At 36.7% G+C, this 20,684-nt stretch overlaps 1 protein-coding gene across 2 annotated transcripts in view; it reads right to left on the bottom strand.

The window, feature by feature from the left end:
• LOC117394831 (cadherin-6-like) overlaps positions 1-9,562 on the bottom strand; it is a 43,866-nt gene extending 34,304 nt beyond the window's left edge. Inside the window, exons 1-2 of one of the 2 annotated variants that reach the window (XM_059018769.1) lie at positions 9,324-9,562; positions 246-569 (exon numbers count right to left, since the gene is read on the bottom strand). In XM_059018769.1, the coding sequence (XP_058874752.1) occupies positions 246-470 (225 nt within the window). In that variant the 5' untranslated portion in view covers positions 471-569; positions 9,324-9,562. The remainder of the gene's footprint in view (positions 1-245; positions 570-9,323) is intronic. The other variant, XM_033993456.3, reaches the window with a different exon arrangement.
• Positions 9,563-20,684: the final 11,122 nt, after the last annotated feature.

Below are 20,684 nucleotides of genomic sequence, written 5' to 3'. Positions count from 1 at the left end.
ACTTATTAAAAACAGCAATACCCCTTAAACTCACAGGGTCCAGCTCCACATAATCTCATATTTTAATATTTCAAATATTTTGCACTGGTCACAATCTCATGTTCGACATGCTTTTTTTTTTAACCATCAAGAATTCTGCTCCAGTAGAATCAGTTGAATTATAATTTAACATCTTATCACATATTCCCCCAGCAATGTAATATACAGTAGACAAAACCTCAATATACAACTATAATAAAACCTACCTTGCCAACATACTGATAATCAGAGCCTGTGTACTCCTCCAGAAGAAAGAAATGATTCCACATCCAACCACGTTTGAAGCGATGGAGTACCTTCTCATCACTCTCTGATATACCAGTGACCTTGACTTGTGTATCTCCATTAGTCCTGTCTGACAGAGTTTTCATAAAACTCAGCAGTGGGCAGGAGGCCAACAGCAGTAATAATAAGCAGTGTTTTAATATCATTGTAGCCTGTTTTTTAGTCCACAATATAGAGTCTAATAAGGAAAGTAGTTTTGCATTTCCTGTGTCATTTTATTCCTTTCATTGATCCTCTGCTGAGCTCTGAAAAGATAAAATATACCATTTAGAAACAACAAATGATAACAGGCTGGATACACAGAGTGCAGACGATCACATATATAGTACACCATTTTCAAATTCGTATTTTTTTTAAGAAAAGGCCATGCCTTTACTTATAGCAAATAGTAGTCGCCACAACCAGTATTTTTTTCTAAGCATCATGCCTTTTGAAATCAAGAAGGTAGTTAACATATCCTTATTTGCACTATATAGCCGCGTTACAGCATTGGAACCCACAATGGAACATTCTTTTTCTAGAACTGGGATACAACCATACAATTATTGTACTGTATTTTTCAGAAACTTGTGTAAATGTACATTTATAGGGTGGTATGTCTGGAGGTGGATAGGCCATGCCTTTTTGGCTCAATGAGGGAAGTATTTTAATACACAAATACTACTCTTACAATGCTAGGTACTGCATGAAGTTATGGCACGGATATTGCATTGGCTGAGGGAGGAGGGGTAACTCCAAATAAAAAAAAAAAAAAACACGTTTGCCCATAAAAACTGTTGCAATAAACTTTATTTTCAATGTAACATTTACTTTGTATAATATTTGTGTATGAAAACACATTGTTACAATTACTAATTTGTAAATCCTCTGCTTTGTATATCCAGTTTGGGTGTGGTCATGTGTGCTGAGAATGTGTTTACATTTGGGGGAAGGGAGTTAGGTATGTGTAACTTGCAGAGAAGCCAGAAAGGCTGTGGAAAAGAACAATAATGTCAGTTGATGAAGGTAACCACCCCCAGCAGCATCACAGAGCCTATATAAGTCAGAAGTAGATATTTCTTACAACCAAAAGTTGCATTCTAATTTGGCAGCAAATAGGTTAATTATTACAATACCCAACAACCTAATCCAAACCAAACCAAACCCTTATTTAAAGAGCAGCCCCAATATCAAAAGGGCATTACATTACATTTTTGCCCTTCTCATGTTATGCAAACAGCAAAGCAACTCAAGAACTAGCTCCCCATTTTGGGGAGTAGCATGAACAAAGCATCCTACTCAGTTAAACCATTGCAAATATACCCCCTGGCACACTACAATATTGATGTATACTAATCTGTTTATCTAATTGCACATAAATGTAGTTAGTGACCTACATATAGCCTGGAAGGCATTGATTTATGTATGGTATACTGTACAATTTAGGATATCTCATACTGTTTCTTCAATATGTCATTGTCTGCAAAATTATTCAACTGGGATGACTGAGACAGTGCAAAATCAATTGTCACTTAGATTCCACATTCTAATTTGACTTTGAATCTTAACCCTGTGTACTGAGTTGAAATCATTCTGATCATGTGACCTTAATTAATGTGTTTAGCCTGGTCATCTGTTACACAGCCACTTAAAACTGAAACTCGTTTTGCAAAATGATAATACCTTTAGAATGAGACCGATCTTTATACTTAACACATTTGGAGACTACATTTTGTAAATTTATAGTCAGGGAAGTATAAATTGTGTTCCTGCTTGCACTGTACATACCCTGTTGATATAAGTTTAGTAACACTATTATTAATGTTTTATACATGTATAATATATGCGTAATAACAGTGTTATAGAGTGTTAATAAAGCATTATATATGGTTTATAACCATGCAATAATCTAGATGGAATTACGTTTAACCTTTGTGGTCCTATGTCGGACCAGGTCCAACATTATAATGTTCCCTTTCCGGTCCGATGTCGGACCTTGTCCAACATCATCAAAAAGACGTAAAGCACAGGTCTCGAGTCGTTTTTTCTCCAGAAAAAGCTGAGAAAACTATTCAATGATCGATATGAGCCGAGAGAAGCCGAAAAAAAATAATAATAAAAGGGCGGATCTGAGCAATACACATAGCCCCGACACCACAGAGATAAAACGGCCATAAATAAACAAGATAGCTGCTTCTGCATCCAGCGCTCAAAAAATATCACATACATTTGCACAGCTTTTTGAGTTACAGTAATAAAATAAAGACTTGGATTGCATTATTGAGGAGTTTGGTGATAAAACGAGTGATCAGGAGATGATTTATTGGTATGCACTACTATGAAGAGATATGTGACAAATACAGCGAACAATGAGTGGGCGGGGCTGGAGATGCAGTACTGTGTGTCCTGTTGATATGCAGTGCCTTTAAAACCTGTTCTACTGCGAAAAAATACTTTTAAACAGCGCGTCTAAAATAAACTGCACGTGAAAATAAATTGGACCTGACGCGCCTGAGACCCACTGAATAAATGGACCGGAAGGGTTAAACATCCCAAAGTACAATAGGTGGCTAAAAACTGTCCCCTTTATAAAACTGTAATTCTGTCTATGGCTAGTGCATAGTTATAAACCATCTATAATGCTTTATTAACACTTTATAACATAGCATCTATTGTATATGTATAAAACATTTATAAAACATTAATAAGCAGCACCTTACTATAAAGTGTTACCAATGTTATATACTGTATCAGTGGCATCTGGAACAAAGAAAAGTCCTGTATGAAAGCTGTATGAAAAAATAAAAACTGTAAGTAGGCATTCTTCAGTGAGCAAAGGAGTTAAACAAACTTGAAGAAAACCAAAAAGAAAAAAAAAACACAAGGAAGCAAATATTAGGCAATGTCAGCGTTCACAGATATCTGTAGACTTCAAATCCATTGAAATTAAGGACCTCAATGACAAAAACTGCTGACATCCCTAACACTTTCACCTATAACACAGCGGACACTAAAACGTCCAATAATGTACACAGAATTAAAACTTGTTCATCACAGGCTACAGGTGCAAGTCCTAATCTCTGTCCAAAAAAAGACAACTACCCACTTCCACAATTAATATCAACTCAGTTTATGTTTCAAAATAAAGTTGTAGCAGACTAGTTCCTGCCCATTGATGAAAAACAAATCAGTTGCCTTCTGCACCCTGAGTGGCTGCCCGGCAACACCAACGACAGCATGTGTGCCTTTATGGAAGCAGCTAGGACACGCAACAGGAGATGCGTCATTAAGGAAATAATTGAGCAGGTAGGCTTGCCGAGCTGATCGGGAGGTCCGGATTGGCTGGGGGGCGTGGCCGGGGAGGCTGCGTGGAGATCAAAAAGGGTTTGCGCCACAGCTCGAGGCTACTGCATGGTCATAGCCATACAGGGGCGCAGAGCGAACGATTGCTGTGTTTTGTTTCGTGTTGTGTTGCAGACTCATATCAACCTGGGAGCTGAAGCTATGGAGCCAGCACTAACCCCGGGAACATCTACCTCTGCACATGACCACAACCCAGGAGAGCGTCCACTCCACAGGATTAGCTACTACGGAACCCTGCAAGAAGGTGCTCGTGAAGCCAATAGTGAAGAGAGGGTTTACGTAGAGTAGTGGGAACTATTTTTTCTGATTTCCAGAAAATAAGTGTCTTGTTTTATTTCTAAATACTGTACAAGCCATTTTATCAGTGGAATAACACACTTAAGTGTGTGTACATTGAGAAATATACCACTTCTCTTCTTACAATATGACGGCACACCCTGTTGTGTGTTATTGCTTATATATACCTATGTTTTGGGCCTGCCAATACTCTATTGGTGACTAATCAAATGTAATAAACATTATTGTGTATTGGTTTATGTATAAAAAAAGGTTTAATGAATTACTCCAGGTTTTACAGACCCCAATTAGCACTAATGTTGGACAACCTAATATTACCTTGAGAAATAGTCCAAGAGGAGTGCTTTTCCAGGTTTTGAAACCAGATGATAAACATCCTGCAGGCAGGCGCCACAGGAGTGTGAAAGTCTGCATTCCTCTAATACATTGCCTCCCTTCATGATTTTTGAATGTCTAAGGAACGCTGGTGTTTGTTTTAATTTTAAATGAAAGGAAACACATCCCAGTAAAAAATGAATACGTAATTGTAACCTGCAGAATAAGCAGATTTTCAAATGCATCTTTCTCAACAAAAGCCCTGAATGGAATAATTCTAGTATTAACTAGCTAATTTGCATACAACTAAAGTCAGATATTATTCCAGAAAATCCATTAAATAATAAAAAAACCCTTCACGTTAGCTAGATAATTTTAGATAATACAAATTAGTTTTGCTAGTTTTAACCGATAAAATAATGTATTCCTCTTTGAAAATTTGCATTTGCACTTGTTTCAGAATAAAGCAGGACCCTCAATGTTTACGCAAAATAGCTTTTACACTAATTATTTAGTAGCTTTTAATTTATTTATTTTTTTAAATCCTACATTTAATAGCACTTGGACAAAATGTACTGTTTTTGAGGTGAAGGATCATTTAACTATTCTGGCAAGTCATAAAAGAATATATGAATAAAAACCTGCCGCTGGTAAGATGTAATACCTGTCAGCATAGTGTTCTGCCTCAGTTTCTTTTATTGCAGTCTTGTCTCAAGAGACAAGTATAATTACATTTCCATTTACAATAGAACAAACATCTCTTATTCAATTTAGTAAGCTCCAAAGATTATACTAGAACCACATTTATGTTATTGTATCTGTTTCATATTTTCATTTCACCTAATATCATTTATTTTAAAATAGCATATCCATTATACGTGGATATTTAACCTAAACGAAGCAGCATTTTCAATTTAAATGGAAGAGTAAAAGTCAGATGGGACGTTATGAATTCAGCTTAGTGCTTAGTCATGAAAACTGTTTTACAGAAATGATGTGTTAATTAGTTTGACTAGCTTTTCTGGCATAGTGATTAAATACAGTACACAAATATTTCTCACATTCTTATATGGTATGTCTTTAAAAACATTGACAAAGTAACTATATTTCTTGATTTTGATCAGCAGTCACCTTGATCCAGATACAGGTACAGCTATGATTCACCTCGACTGTAATACACTTTGGAATATAAGCAGTGTTTTCCCTTGACTCCATCAGGGAAGCCGAGTGCTAGAGTTGCTGTTTTTTTTTTTTTTTTTTTTTTTTTTTATCAGCATTGCTGATTGGCTAATAAGACTCACTATAGTGAAAGAGCACAGCTTCACATTCAGACACACTTGGTTAAGAAAACAACAAGTGGAGCACTATGCTCGTCTGAAGTGCTGGGAAAACACTACTTTTTAATAATACACATTCATCTTTGTTGTCATATGCTTTACAAATACCTTACTTGCATTCAGGGGTCTAGATATACAGGGCTCAAGTAAACCTGTTGGCATTTAGTTAGCCATATGAATTAACACACCAGTAAAAAATAATAATAATAATAATAAAAAAAGTATTGCTCTTCCATTTGTCTATATTTTTCATCCAGTTCTGAGCACCAAACAGTTCATGTTTTAGAGTAATGTAATCAAAAACACGGCCATTTTGTTTTAATTTGGGGGCTGCTGATTTGTGGTTGGCCTCTTCAGTGATATGATTAATTCAGAGCTGGCAATCTTTAAGTAGGGGGCCAAGAGAATTGATCACTGAACAAAATCTAAACTGTCCATTTCTTCTTGTGAATTAGGGTTCTGGTATGCATCTCATGAAGCATTGTTTTGAAACTCAGGTACTGGTTTCAGCACCAATGATGCTGAAAGCGTATCTAAAATGGAAATTTCACAGCGCAGGTGCAATAAGAAAAGTGGATTGGCTGATTAGTCTATCTTTTCAGTTACTTTAAAAGTTATTTTAGATGATAAAAAAACAATGGCATGGTTTTCTGAAATGGGTCATAAGATTTACAATGTGTGACAGACTAATTAATTCCTCATGCATCATCATTATCAAAAAAAAAAGGTCACGAGCATTGGGAACCAAGCAGAGGTTCATAGCAACTGATAGGAGATCTGATAACGTACTGTTTCAGCAACTTCACGCTTGTTAAAGCTAGTGTGTAAAATTAGTCTCTGGTCAACTTTTATTGTAAAGCTATTGGATTCCAGGTTTCTTTTTGGAATATGTTTCGACCACCACACTTCTTTTTTTATAAAAAGACTTCAGGGCTGACCTCCTATCAATTGCTGCTATACAATGGTATTGTGACTTTTTGGGGACAAAATACTTATATTGTCATGAAATCTGCATTCTAATATAAGGTAAATGTAATAAGAAAAATGGTAAGAAACACCTTAAGACTACTTGTATGTCTACAAATTAATTGTATGAGCAGTTTAGTAACTTTATTGGGTGCTAATGACGATTTGGAGTAAAAATGCTTTAGTATCTAGTTGATGATTTTCTATTGGCTGTCTTAGTCTTGACTGCTTCGTAGTTCAATGCTGTCAGTAGACATCTTTTTGAAAATCATTGCCAAAAACAAACAGCAACATTCTCTCTGAGCCCCAAACTAATAACCAAGTAAAATGAAAACATTCCACCAAGTGAAGTATTAAAATACTGGATCACGAATAAAATAAATCATCAAGTCATGGCTAGAACTGAATTTGAGATGCTGTGTAGTTGCTTGAACTGAAAATCCATTCTGAATCATATCACATTCTTCCTTCCATTAAATAACTGAAAATATTTTTTTGCATCTTTTGGAAATCAATATTAGTTGTCACTAATTTCTTTTCTTTTTTTAATTTTTAACTTTTTACAGCATGGATGGGAATAAATAAGGGCCAATTAAGCCCAAACCTGTGTCCAAAGAACTGGGTTTTTTCATAATACATATTTTTCAATAATATTGAAATATTGCTATGGTGTTTACATAATAACAACAGACAGCTGGCAAGATTATGTTTATGAGTTAATATAGTCAGAAATATCCCTGTTGCAAGTACCTGTAGGAACTAATATTTGTTTTATGATTTTATAAAAACGTAGACATCGATAATATGATCTGTATTTATTGCATTCATTCAAATCTGAACCAAAACAGAATTTAACATCATCTGGTAAGCTACTATTTATTTGTTATGCTTCTCGGGAAATCATTTGTGCTGAATCCCTATTTGAAGCACGTCAAGCCAGCCAAAAACTGCCACTAGATGGCACTCAAGACCTGTCTGCAATGCTTCCCTTGGTCTTTTTCAGCATCATTGTAGTTACAGGTGGACTTAAATATAAAGCATTTGTGTAATGTTCACTTTGATATTGACCACAGATACTTAACATTTCATGTCTGAAACGAGGGGTAAATGTCTCTCAATTTCTGTTATATTTACAGTTTAATTTTCTAAATATTTGCTGCCATCGACCCTATTCACTTTAATAATGTACAGCAGACAGGATGATCTGTAAACAATACCCAATTAATAACACGTCAGTTTTGTATAAAGTACTGCAGAATATAAAAAAAAATCGAAGATTGTTGTATGAGGACAATCAGTTCCTATGGGCTCAGCACACATCTGTTTGATCAATCCCACACTGCAGCTAATTATTCAGTATATTGTAATGCTTAGCTGACGTTATAGAGAAGCACTAATATGAGGGTCAATGTCTTTTAGAGGTGATCTAAAATCAGGTACACTGTTTAAATCAGTAATTGATACAATTATTTGATTCTTTTTTAAATACTAAATTATTTATGTATTTTTTTTTAACTTCAGTTGATAATTTGACACATGCAATATTAAAACACTGATATTAGCAAGTTTCATTTTCTGATGTTTTAGGAGCATGTTTCTGATTTATTTAGAAATCCTGGTCATCTGTGTATCTCTATAAATCTATCAATCTACCTACGCATCCTGTTTTGCAAGGCAATACATACTTTGACTTGGTCATTTTAAACCACCTGGAGTCTTAGGATCTAGGGAAACAAACTCATCATACTAATTACAATATACAATACAATACATGCATTGGTTTTAAAATACAGTACATTTTGGTATGGTTTGCCATTAAAGTCACAATAGAAATGTAATATTGTATTTGTTGTTTAAAAAAAAACAACAACTATAAACTAATAGTTTGCAGTTTAGTTTCCAATTCATCGAAGTTGTGAAACTTTTTTCCCCACTTAAAAATAACTGAATCTTCAAAACAACTATTAACATACTGTAAAATAAAGCTGAATTTGATGACCAATTTCTCACATATTAATAGCTGGAATTGGTGATTTTTGGCATGAAGAACTAATAAGCTTTATGTGGGATGACCTATATGTTGTAATATAAAGAGGAGAAAGCACAGGCAACACAAGCAGTTTTTTAGGGTTAATTCCCTCATTTATGAAATATCCCCCCCAAAAAAACCAAAACAACAGTTTGACACAAAAGGTACCTGTATCATGTATGTGTCTGTGCTTGCAGTATGTGTAAGTCGGTACACTGCATTTTCAATAAACTGGTCAATTAGTTTGAGCCAGCACTGAAACCTGCTGCTACCTTCTGTGATCTTACAGGCTTCTTGTTCTTAAAACCCAATTTGAATTTGCTGCACTAACTCAACATAATATGTGGATTTCATTGTCCAGCTCATTGCTGTTTACTGTTAACCACATAAGAACTACAATGAGAAAGAAAAAAGGTAGCTATTCATATGAAAAAGACTTATTTCTGTTTAGATTTTACTGCATTGAACAAACAATGGGCTGATTGTGCATTCATACTTAAACAGTTACTGTTTGCACACATTCTGCATACCTAACTATGCTACATTTACATCATTGTAACCAAGTATATGGTAACATATATATATATATATATATATATATATATATATATATATATATATATATATATATATATATATAATAGTAGCTGTTAAAGCTTAATCCTTCTTCAACACACTATGTATGAAATAAGATCATATTTAAAATAACTTACCTTCAGTGAATGCTTATTGCACTTTTAAATTAATATTCATTTGTGACAGCGTCTTGTCCATTGGTGCTCATCCGTACCCTTTCCAGCTGCACTTAGATTCCGAGACTGGCTATAGTTGTATCTAACTCCAGCTGGCTTTCTGTGCATCACTTTTAGCTCTGGAAGGCAGAGAGCTGAAGCAGAGGGGGCTCTCTTTTTGATTGGCTCCCATGGATTCATAAATAAAATTAAAAAAAAAAAAAATTCTGTCACACAGAGAAATGCTGGTGATAAAGCTGCAGAACTGAGGATGAGAAGGGTTAGATGCCGTGGGGAGGATGGATATTCAGGATTGCTAGAATGTAGTGGGAGTGTGCAAAAAGGAGGTCTTTGTTAAGATAGATTGTGATAGATTGACTCTCTGATGTTTAATATCTATAGCAATCACCCCATTCTAAACTGCTTTCCATGATAATAAAACTGCAAAGACATGTCCACAATCTGTAAATCATTTTGAGATGAGATATTCTTTCCTCATATCTTATTTGCAATGATTGAAGAACAGTGTTGATGCAGTCATTAGCATTATGCAAAGTGAAACATTCAAATTTCTGGCCATAAACGTCAAAAACAAGTTGATCACCATTGGTTTGACCTAATTATTTAAACAAAAGAAATATTTTTACTTTTTCTAAAATGTCTGTTTTCTTTTTTTTTTCTGTAAGGCCATGATACACTGGCAACTTTTATGGGCAATCGTTGCCGGCAACTGCTGCCAGCAACAATTGCCTCCATTTTTGTATTGAAATGTGTCAGGTTGCTGTTATCTGAGAAAAGCAGATAGCAGCACCATCTAGTGGGCGATTTGAATGTCAACGTCCAATCAGCGCATCGAACGAGGTCATGTAACTATACCGGTTTCCAGCCAGGGAAAAAGAAAAAAAAAAGGCAGTTCACTCTGTTGGATCTTCGCGAGTTATGTGGACAGTTAATACTGAAAACCTACTCATCAACTTGTTTTCAGGTAAGCTATATTATTCATTATAATGTATATTTATTATGTTTAAATGATATTACGTAAAAACAGTGGAACGATATTTAAATGTTAATATATAACTCGTACGTTGTTTGATTTGGCTACTTAATGTTGTATTTTCTTTGGGAGGAATAGTTTAATAAGTAAAATAAAGAAAGAAAAAAAAATAAAGAATAAAAAAAACATCAAAGTTATTTATTTCTGTTGCCACATAGTTTTCAAATTCTACAATTTAACAGTGAATTGCAGTACCTCAAACGCCGGTGCATTGCGTGTTGTTGGTGGAACATCTTGGCAAATGGCAACACAGAGATTACTGTAAAGATTACAAATTCCAGAATGAATTGTAAACATGATGGTCATTTTTTTGTTTTTTGTTTTACTTTTTACTTACTCAGCTCTTAAAGTTGCAGATTTCAAGTTTATTTTAATTAAGCAAGTTGTTAGTTCATTTAAGTGTTTAGTTAAATAATTAAAAGCTAAGTTGCAGTGAAAACCAGAAGACACTGGGGGTCTATTTTACTATTTTTATTTTACTAGGCAATCCCTCACAATGAGATTAAAGCCTCTTTCACAAGTGAGACCAAGCCAAGAAAGGTAACAGCAACACCAACAATACAGCAATCAATTAAGACACAATAAATATAAATACAATGACAGGATAGATCAGCATATACAATATAATTCATTTAAACATTCAGACAAGCAAATCTCAATAAAAACAATAAAAGTCAGTAAATGTTAACAATGCTAATAATTCATACACACTGGGTTTGAGTGAGGATTCTTCTTGCTGCAATCCCATCATTAAACAGGGCCCTCATAATTAAACGGGACCCCCTCATTAGCTGCTTGAGCAACTCCATCGATTTCCTCTATATAGGGATCATTCCTCTCTCTGGCGATTTTATGCAGAATGTTGGTAGCTGGGATTACATTCGCTGCTCTTTCTGGGCAAAGGCGCAGTTCGTCATATAGGTAATGAAACCTGCGTTTCCACACTCCAATACACCTCTCCACGTTGGATCTGGTTGTACTTTTGTGCCCTGTTGTACCCTTCTTCAGCATCACTCAGTAGGTTGACATATGGAGTCATGAGGAAAGACCTAAGTCACCCGTTATATAAAAAAGGAGTATAGTTTGTTGTATACAATTGCACAAAAATATTACTGGGTAAAGGTATTATATGTAAACATATTAAGAGAAATATGTCAAGAGTACACAGTAAATATAAATATATGTAATTTATTCAGATGTTCTCTAAAATTCATAATTAACATTATATAAATATATTCCATAATTTGAGTAATAAAACATTTACATTTACTGTGTGTGTGTAGTGTATACATTCTTACACACACACAAACACACACACACATATATATATATTATATATATTGTAAGGCAGCGTGTTGAGTGAGACAGCAGGGAGGGGGTTAAAACCTCCCTGAAGAGTAAAATGGCAAGAAAAATGCACCTTTTGTTTGTTAATTGTTTTATTGTTTGATTTAGTTTTGTTAATTGTTTTATTGTATTATCCCTGCACCCGTCTGCTGAGTAGAAGGAGGCAGATGAGGTGCTCTGCTTCCGAGCAGTCGTGAGTAAGTACTGTGTTAAGCCAGCGTGGTTTTTGTGTGTGGGGCAGCTAAAAGCCGTCCTGCGTATTAGTAAGGGAAAAATACTGTTTACTTAGCGCTCCAGTGGGAGTTAGGTGTTTATTTTGTGTTTTGTTTATTTGTGTGTTAATTAAAAATAGCGCAACCGCGCTTAAAAACTCAATTTCTGTTGTGCTGGGTCGTAATTTTAAAGGGGCACGAACCCGTGTGAGCAACAATCGTTCACAATATATATAATGAAAAGGTGTTTAAAAATGTTTTGTTGTTCAAGAATTGTAATTATACAAAAATTCTGTGGATGGTGTCATGATTATTAGAATAGAATGTTCATTCCTAGAGGTTCTAAAGTTCCCAGTTTGAAGATAAACTCTGGCTCCTTTTGTTTCCGAGCAACATTTGTTCCATAGCACTGATTGATCACACAGACTGTGATGTCTTCAGCAGTTTGATCATCACTGTTGAAGTGATGGGCTACTGGAAATGCAGTGGTGTTAATGCGAATGCTTCTTAAGTGTTCTACAAACCGGTCTGCTAAACGCCTTGCAGTAGACTATTCTTTTAGAAGTACATGTAAAATGTTCATGAATGTTGAATGAAGATTTAATGCCACTAATCTCTGTTTCAGAATGAATGTATTTACAGGTATTACATTGTGGTCTATTACATGGATATGTGCCTTTCAAAGGTTCCCCAGAAGGATGAATAGCACTGTGTACCACATATTCTCTTATATTCTTGTCTCTTCTATATTTCATCAAGTGGGGAATCTTGAAAATAGGCGCTGTAGATGGGTCTTGTTGTACAATTGTAAAGTTTCTTTGCACAATTGTCTGTATCTTTCTGTTGGTAGGGTGGTAAGTGAGGACCAGAGGGATTCTATCATCTGTGTGTTGGATATTATTATTATATAAAGCAATATTTCTATTTATATTTGAAAAGCGGGATTTAGCCTTAGTTTCCAAAAAACACACACATTTCCTCGCTTTTGGTAAACAGGTAAACAGACAGCCCTTGTTTTATCCCCTGCTGTGTTGGCACCGAACTCTGACGGAAAAAAAGGGACGTGAAGGACTGCTGTGCTGTAAGTAGTTAATCTTGGGTTATCTGTCGAGACTGTACCATAAAATAACATTTGCTTACTAAGGTGAGTGTACATTAGTTTGTATTACATGCTGGATTGAGGCTGCAGTCTCTTCGGGGGTGTCATGTACATAGGCAGAGTTGCACACTTCTTTATTTTTTGAGCAGGGGTAGAAAAAAAATACCTTTACATTTCTTCATTGAGAGCGGCGTTTATTCGAGGGCGACGTCTATTAAAAAGCTGATATCTGAGTGAGGCGTTAATTTGAAGTAATACAGAATTCTCAAATACTGTACTCACTAATTAGATTAAAAACAATCTGTTGTAATGGTGGGTGTATTATATGGAGTGCCAGTAGATGGCAGTGCAGCATTAAAGTCTAGGTGTATGGTAGTGAAGACACTTTAAATAGTAATAACGGTCATTGAGGAAATTCAGATTTCAAGACCGACTTTATTACAACCTGCTCCTGTCCTCTACACCATAACAATCTGATTCTTATAGCCATAATGTGGAATACAACCAGTCCTGCTTTGGTAAGTAAGCATACCGCTATATTTTGTGCTTAAATTGGGTTTAAAATTTATGAAACTGTATATAAACACATTACCATTTTCGAACATATGACTATTTTGGAAAGTCCTGGCATCGTGAGTGCAGGCTTACTATGGAAACAGTAACAATAAGAACAAACTGTTTACAGTCATCAAAATATGATAAAATGTATTTAAAAACAGTATGTGCCTGCAAGTTTAATGAATGAAACACCTTTCTGTTCACAAAGACGTACTTGTGAACAGTAGGAGCTTGGATTGGGATTTGTGTCCCGTCCACTGCACCGAGTACATTGTGGAAATGTGTGATTTCAAACTAGCCTCTATATGCAGCTTGCTGTTCGGCTGGTCTTCTTGGGAAGGTGACGAAACGAGGTATATTCCTTGCTAGGGCCGATGACACTGCAGAGTTATGTACTTCCGTCAAATCCCTGACTGCTGCTTGAAAGCTGCCACAAGCATAAAAACGCAGAGCCAGACAAACTTGTATGGCAGGTGGTAATGCCTGGTTTCGGGAGGTACTATGGAGGTTGACTTTGATTAAATCAGTGATAAAAAAAAATACCTTCTCGGGTGAAACGGAAACAGGAATATAACACAATTTTTGTTCCTGGGTAGTAAGTGTTATTTCCTAATTGCTTATGCCTCAAAAGTATAGAAAATGGCTATTATTCCCCACAAACTTTGCTTTTGTGACCAGGACAGTGATATTTTGAAATTTACCTATTTCCAATGAGAAAACGGGCGAATTTGTGTCTTTTCGTTCACATAAAGTCAGAAAAAAACAACATATGAATCCAAATTAACATGTATTTATACTAAAGTAATACAAAAATGACTACAAAAGATTTAGAAGTGAGTAGTTTTTCGAGATTTACGATTATACTGTAAATCACTTTCACGAATCAGCCCCCAAATGTAGTCTCCCATCATGTTCTTGTTATTCTGTCCTTCATTGACAGCTCTTCCAGGAGCCTCAAAGCCGTGCTGCTCCATAATGGTAACAAGTACCCGTCTCTTCCTCTGGCTCACTCGGTGCACCTCAAAGAGGATTACAACAGCATCAAGACCTTGCTGGACGCCTTGAAGTACGGCTGGGACCCCCGGAAGGTGCTGATGCCACCACTGCACATCAAATTGGGCCTTATGAAACAATTTGTCAGAGCTCTAGATAAGGAGTCGGCAGCCTTCAAGTACCTTCAAGACTTCTTCCCTAAGCTGTCTGAGGCAAAGGTCAAAGCCAGTGTCTTCGTCGGACCACAGATAAAGAAGATCCTGGAGTGCAATGAATTCCCCAAGAAGTTCACTAGTAAGGAGAAAGCGGCTTGGAACAGCTTTGTTGCAGTGGTTCGGGGCTTCCTGGGCAATCACCAGGCCGAAAACTATGTGGAGCTGATTGAGACTGGTGAAGAACTACGGCACAATGGGCTGTAGGATGTCCCTCAAAGTCCATATCCTTGATGCTCATCTTGATAAATTCAAGGAGAACATGAGAGCGTACTCGGAGGAGCAAGGCGAGCGCTTCCACCAGGATATACTGGACTTTGAACACCGCTACCAAGGACAGTATAACGAGAACATGATGGGAGACTACATTTGGGGGCTGATTCGTGAAAGTGATTTACAGTATAATCGTAAATCTCAAAAAACTACTCACTTCCAAATCTTTTGTAGTCATTTTTGTATTACTTTAGTATAAATACATGTTAATTTGGATTCATATGTTGTTTTTTTCTGACTTTATGTGAACGAAAAGACACAATTTTTTTTTCTCATTGGAAATAGGTAAATTTCAAAATATCACTGTCCTGGTCACAAAAGCAAAGTTTGTGGGGAATAATAGCCATTTTCTATACTTTTGAGGCATAAGCAATTAGGAAATAACACTTACTACCCAGGAACCAAAAAAAAAAAAAAAAAATTTGTTACACGGTGTAATTCAAGATCATTATAAATATCAAAAAATATTGGTTCAGTCTCTAAATATTCTTTCTATTCAGAGGGCTCTGCGCATAAGTAGTTTAAATGTAAGGCTAGACATTGTTGTTAAGTTCAGAATTGTAAATGATTTGAAATAACATCTGACTTTAGCCTCCCCTACACAGGCTTGAAAAGTAAGTCTGACTTATACCGATTGTCAGGTCCAGTTTGACATATTGCAACCAGACCTATTTTCAAGTCAGACTTGAAGTCTGACTTGTGGGTGGATTTCAAGTCCCGAATTAAGATTGTTAGCACTATAAACACCCTATTCACTTACCTCGTGTTTTTTTTCATTTGTGTTTCGATTTCATCGTACATGCACGTATCATGGTTAACATTCTGGATTATTCCGTTTCAGCGGATGATGATCTGTTTGTCGTTTCCCCGGAGCCGAGATCCACTCAACCGTTCAACCAGCCCTTCCTGGGCCAACTCCACGACAACTTCGGTTGGCGGTATTTACCACTCCAAACTTCTCTGCCCAGATGTCTGCTTCTCCTGTTTGCCATGGCTCCCGCCTGGCCACTCGTTCCTCCGCAACTCCTGACATCAGAGACTGGACGATCTCTAGGCTCCAGCTTTATCTTCATAGCAACAACATCCCATTTAAATCTACAGCACGTAAGGAGAATTTCTCTCAACTCTGCGGCATCCTTCCCGTCGCAGGCGCTATGACGCAGCACAGATCGTTGCTATACAGCTCGCCCCTAGTCATAGCGCGTCTACATCTGGAAAAATCCAAAGGTGGGACCACAGCACCTGTCAATCAAAGGCTCATTCAGTAGTTCCTGAGCATTCTGGCTCCAACTACAACCTTTCAGGTTACCTCCCCTCACTGCAGGCGTCCAGCAGTCCCCCTGCAGTGACCTCTTTGGCCACTATGGGAGTCCAGCAGGCCCACATAGTGATCCTTTCTCTGTGAAATGCTTTTCTTTCTGCTCACTAGCAGTTTTGAGCATTTATATCCAGAGTCTGTGTTTACAGGTAGGAGCGGCTGCTCCGGCGATCCATCCTGGGGTTTCGACACCCACCACTGTTGTCAACATGCAGCTGTAACCTTTCTGGTTACACCCCCTCATCACTGCAGGCGTCCAGCAGGCCCCTGCAGTGACCTCTCTGGCCACTATGGGCATCCAGCTGGCCCCCATGGTGCTCCCTTCTCCAACTACAACCTTTCAGGTTACCTCCTCTCACTGCAGGCGTCCAGCAGGCCCCTGCAGTGACCTCTCTGGCCACATTGGGCGTCCATAGTGGTCCCTTCTCTGTCAAACGGTTTTCTTCCAGCTGCGGGCTTCAACAGGGCACCACAGCCCCCTTCTATTCTTTACCTCAAACGGTTGCCCAGCAGGGCCTCGCTTTTCTGTTCACCCTTCCGCCCTTCCCAGCGGTCCTCCAAACATAACCGTTTTGGTTACACTCCCCTCACTGCGGGCGTCCAGCAGGCCCCTGCAGTAACCTTCCCTGGCCAGCAGGCCCACATACTGGTCCCTCCAACCCCCCCCCCCCCCCTCACTGCAGGCCCCTGCAGTTTCCTCCAGCAGGCCCCCATAGTGGCTCCTTCTCTGTGAGATGCTTTTCTTCTTTTAGCTCATCGGCAGTTTATTCAAAACACTTACCATTTCCGTCTTCATTCTAGCTCAGCCATTTCAGGAACATTATATGCGAGTTCTATCCCGACCGCTGGCGCGAGTTGGATAATTGTATGGTGATCATCTATGAGGATCTACTGGGGTACACTGGACCAATACATATTCTGGTTTTCTGCTTCATGGCCCGAATAATTCAGCACCATTCCTGTATCCGATCACTCCTCGTCATTGTACAAAATGTATCCAGTTGTTGTAGCCGCATTCCTTTTGGGGATTTAAAAATTCACATTACATTCAACATTTCCTTCCCTTTATTTTCAATGCCTGTAGTATCATCCTATATTATGTCCCTTAAGAATAGAGCTATAAGAATTCCTCCATCAAAATTTCAATTTCCGGCATCCAGTTTTTTCTACAAACTCGTTTTCGGTGTCCCAGCTCTACACTCTGCAACTCACAAATTTCACTAATCCTGAAAGGGCTTCAACGATCAGAATCTCTTTCTCCCCCTGCTTGCCTGCCTATCACCATCATCGTACTTTCTTAAGCGTTAGTCGCCTGTCTGGAGGAAGGGCAATCGAATCAGCCATGGATTCCCAGAGGTTTATTTCCCAAAAATGGGTTTTGTTTTCCCCTCCTGCGTGCTGATGATCATTTGTTAAAGGTTGGCTAAACCTTCAAGCGTGCTATATTCAATACTAATCGCGGCATTGAGACCGGCTTGTTCTTTTTGGGGGTCTCAGCCTCGTCCAGTAGGCCAGGCAGCGAGCTCTCAAACCAAGTTAGATTTGATGCCAAATTAATGTGTATATACAACCTACTTCTCTGTGAAATCGCATACTCCGCATTCTCCACAATAAATATTTGTACAAAAACATTTTGTGATTGGTGTTTGTCCCAAACTACTGAACTGCTGGTGGTATATGCTAATTGGGTATTTTAGTATGTGGTATTTTTTCCATCAAATTGGAAAAAATGCCACGCAGTGCGGCAAACAGTTAGCACACAGGCAGTAATAAAGGGAAAATACCACCCTTTAGTGAATGATGCCCTCAGTGTGGATGTTTTTCATTTATTTATGGTTGTAATTGTAAAAAAAAAACAAAAAAAAAAAAACCATATGGTACCGGTATAAAATGCCTTCATTGGTGTATGCTTTTAGACTGCTAGTCTTGTTAGTGAGTCGTACTAATCATGTTAATGCTTGCTTAACATTTATTTGGCTATTACATGTAAATGAACGCAGAACAAAAAGACATTTTAAAATCAGCACTTCATTATTTCCCCAGGTCTATACTGCCACATTAAGAAATCATGAATTCTACCTCAGAAAAAAAGTCTTGATATCTCTGTTATATATGCACAACTTTGTTTATACTGATTAATTAAAAGTTAAAAATACACTGAATAAGATAAGACATTGAATAACAAAATATGCATTTTTTTCAAAACTGTCTTTATTTGGAATTGTTTTCTAGAACACTCAAGAAACACTCTTAGGTCTTTTGACTGCTAATTTTTCATTCTTGTATATGCCTGTCAAGTTGTTTCAGAGGTCACTTTTCCTGGAAAATGCTGCCAGCTTCAATTATATCCAATGTCAACTTCACCAGGTAAAATTCTCAACTGTTTGTTTATTTCAACACAATGCACAGTAATGGCTTTTTTCTCGTTTCTTTTTCCTTTGTAATTCTTGCAAATTAAATGGTATGATTGAGTAGATTACTGAAATGTTATTTTGTTTACAGTGAAAGTCTTCCATGAAACTCACTGATTTTTTCTTTCTGATTAAAAAAAGTAAATGTGTTAACTGTGAACAGGCCAAGGACCCATTTGTCCCATGTCTTAGCTTCAAATGTCATAATGTTGTGGGGCTTTCGCTTATCAATTTCCCAAACAAGTGCAAGAACATATCTTCGTTTCTTTACTGAACATTTCTTTCCAAAACCATACTTAGACAATATTTCCAGCTGCATTGGCTTTTACAAATTTGTGTATTAATTCAAATTTAAAAGAAATGTATTAAACAGTGCTGCCTGCATCAATTAAAAAAGCAAAAAAACAAATACAATAAAATAAAATAAAATAAACAGTGCACCATTTAATAACCAGTAAACAAAACATTTTAGTGTTGCATACAGTGCAGTACAATTGCATTCAATTTCCAGCTGTACAAATACATTCCTTTTGCTTTGTTAATCAGAACCATAACCATACACATACTTTACAAGTGTACCACTGCATTGCACTGACATGTAGAACAAGTTACAGTATGTATTAAAGTCATTCAAAGTACTCCATTCAAACAAATTGTTTTCTACATCAGGCCATAAACACTTTCCTCATCAGCTTGTTTTTCTTTCGCCATTTTACGTTCGTCTCCATTCACTGATTGTTTTTTCGCTCCCCATTTTAAGGGCCCCTAGAAAATCGACTTATACAGCGTTTTTTTTACTGTAGTTCAATCACATTAGATGCATACAACGAAACTATAATGAGAGCTCATTTAAAAAAAAAATTGCAAATCACTGTATTGTTATTTTGCGAGGCTTGCTGCTGTGGTATTTAGAATTGCATTTACACACACAGAAGCACTTTGGCAAAACTTGTTGCACTTGCAAGAAATTAAGCCTTTCAAAATCTGTTCGGGAACTGTGCATTTGCTAAATGCACACTTCGCAATTTGATTATCGCTTTACTCAAAGACCAAAAGAAGCTGTTTTCCATTTTCGCCATTTTCGCCAAATAATTTGCTGAAATACCGAAATAATCTTTCATTCTTTGATCATTTGTAAATGCTCAAATGTATTATATATTTATGTGTATAATATATATATATATATATATATATATATATATATATATATATATATATATATATATATATATTAGGGCTGTCAAGCGATTAAAAAAAATAATTGCGATTAATCTCACGTTTAAAAATATTAATCTTAATCTTGGTTTTAATCGCATATTAAATTGTTAGAATTACTACATCCATCTAATTTAAATTTGTTTTACTACTGATGCTATTGTTTTTTGTATCCTTAACTGTAAATAAAATTGTTTAAAATGTATTTATTTATGTATTTATTTAACCAGGAAATTTACCCACTGAGACCACCACCAAAATGTACTAGGGGCAAAAATTTAGAAATTACAAATACAACCAACAGAATAAAACGTATGGTTCAAGCTTGATCAGCAGCATACAGAGATCAGAAAACATAATACATAGGATATCTAATTTTAAATGTGATTGTGGAGTAGTGGTTAGGGCTCTGGACTCTTGACCGGAGGGTCGTGGGTTCAGTCTCAGGTGGGGGACACTGCTGCAGTACCCTTGAGCAAGGTACTTTACCTAGATTGCTCCAGTAAAAACCCAACTGTATAATGGGTAATTGTATGTAAAAATAATGTGATATCTTGTAACAATTGTAAGTCGCCCTGGATAAGGGTGTCTGCTAAGAAATAAATAATAATAACTGAAATAAATTAGTTTTTTTTTTAAATAAAATTATAA

Source organism: Acipenser ruthenus, chromosome 3 (genome assembly GCF_902713425.1).
Source record: "Acipenser ruthenus chromosome 3, fAciRut3.2 maternal haplotype, whole genome shotgun sequence".
Taxonomy (NCBI): Eukaryota; Metazoa; Chordata; class Actinopteri; order Acipenseriformes; family Acipenseridae; genus Acipenser; species Acipenser ruthenus.
Note: the sequence above shows the minus strand (reverse complement) of the source record. Positions and strands in the feature narration are given on the sequence as shown.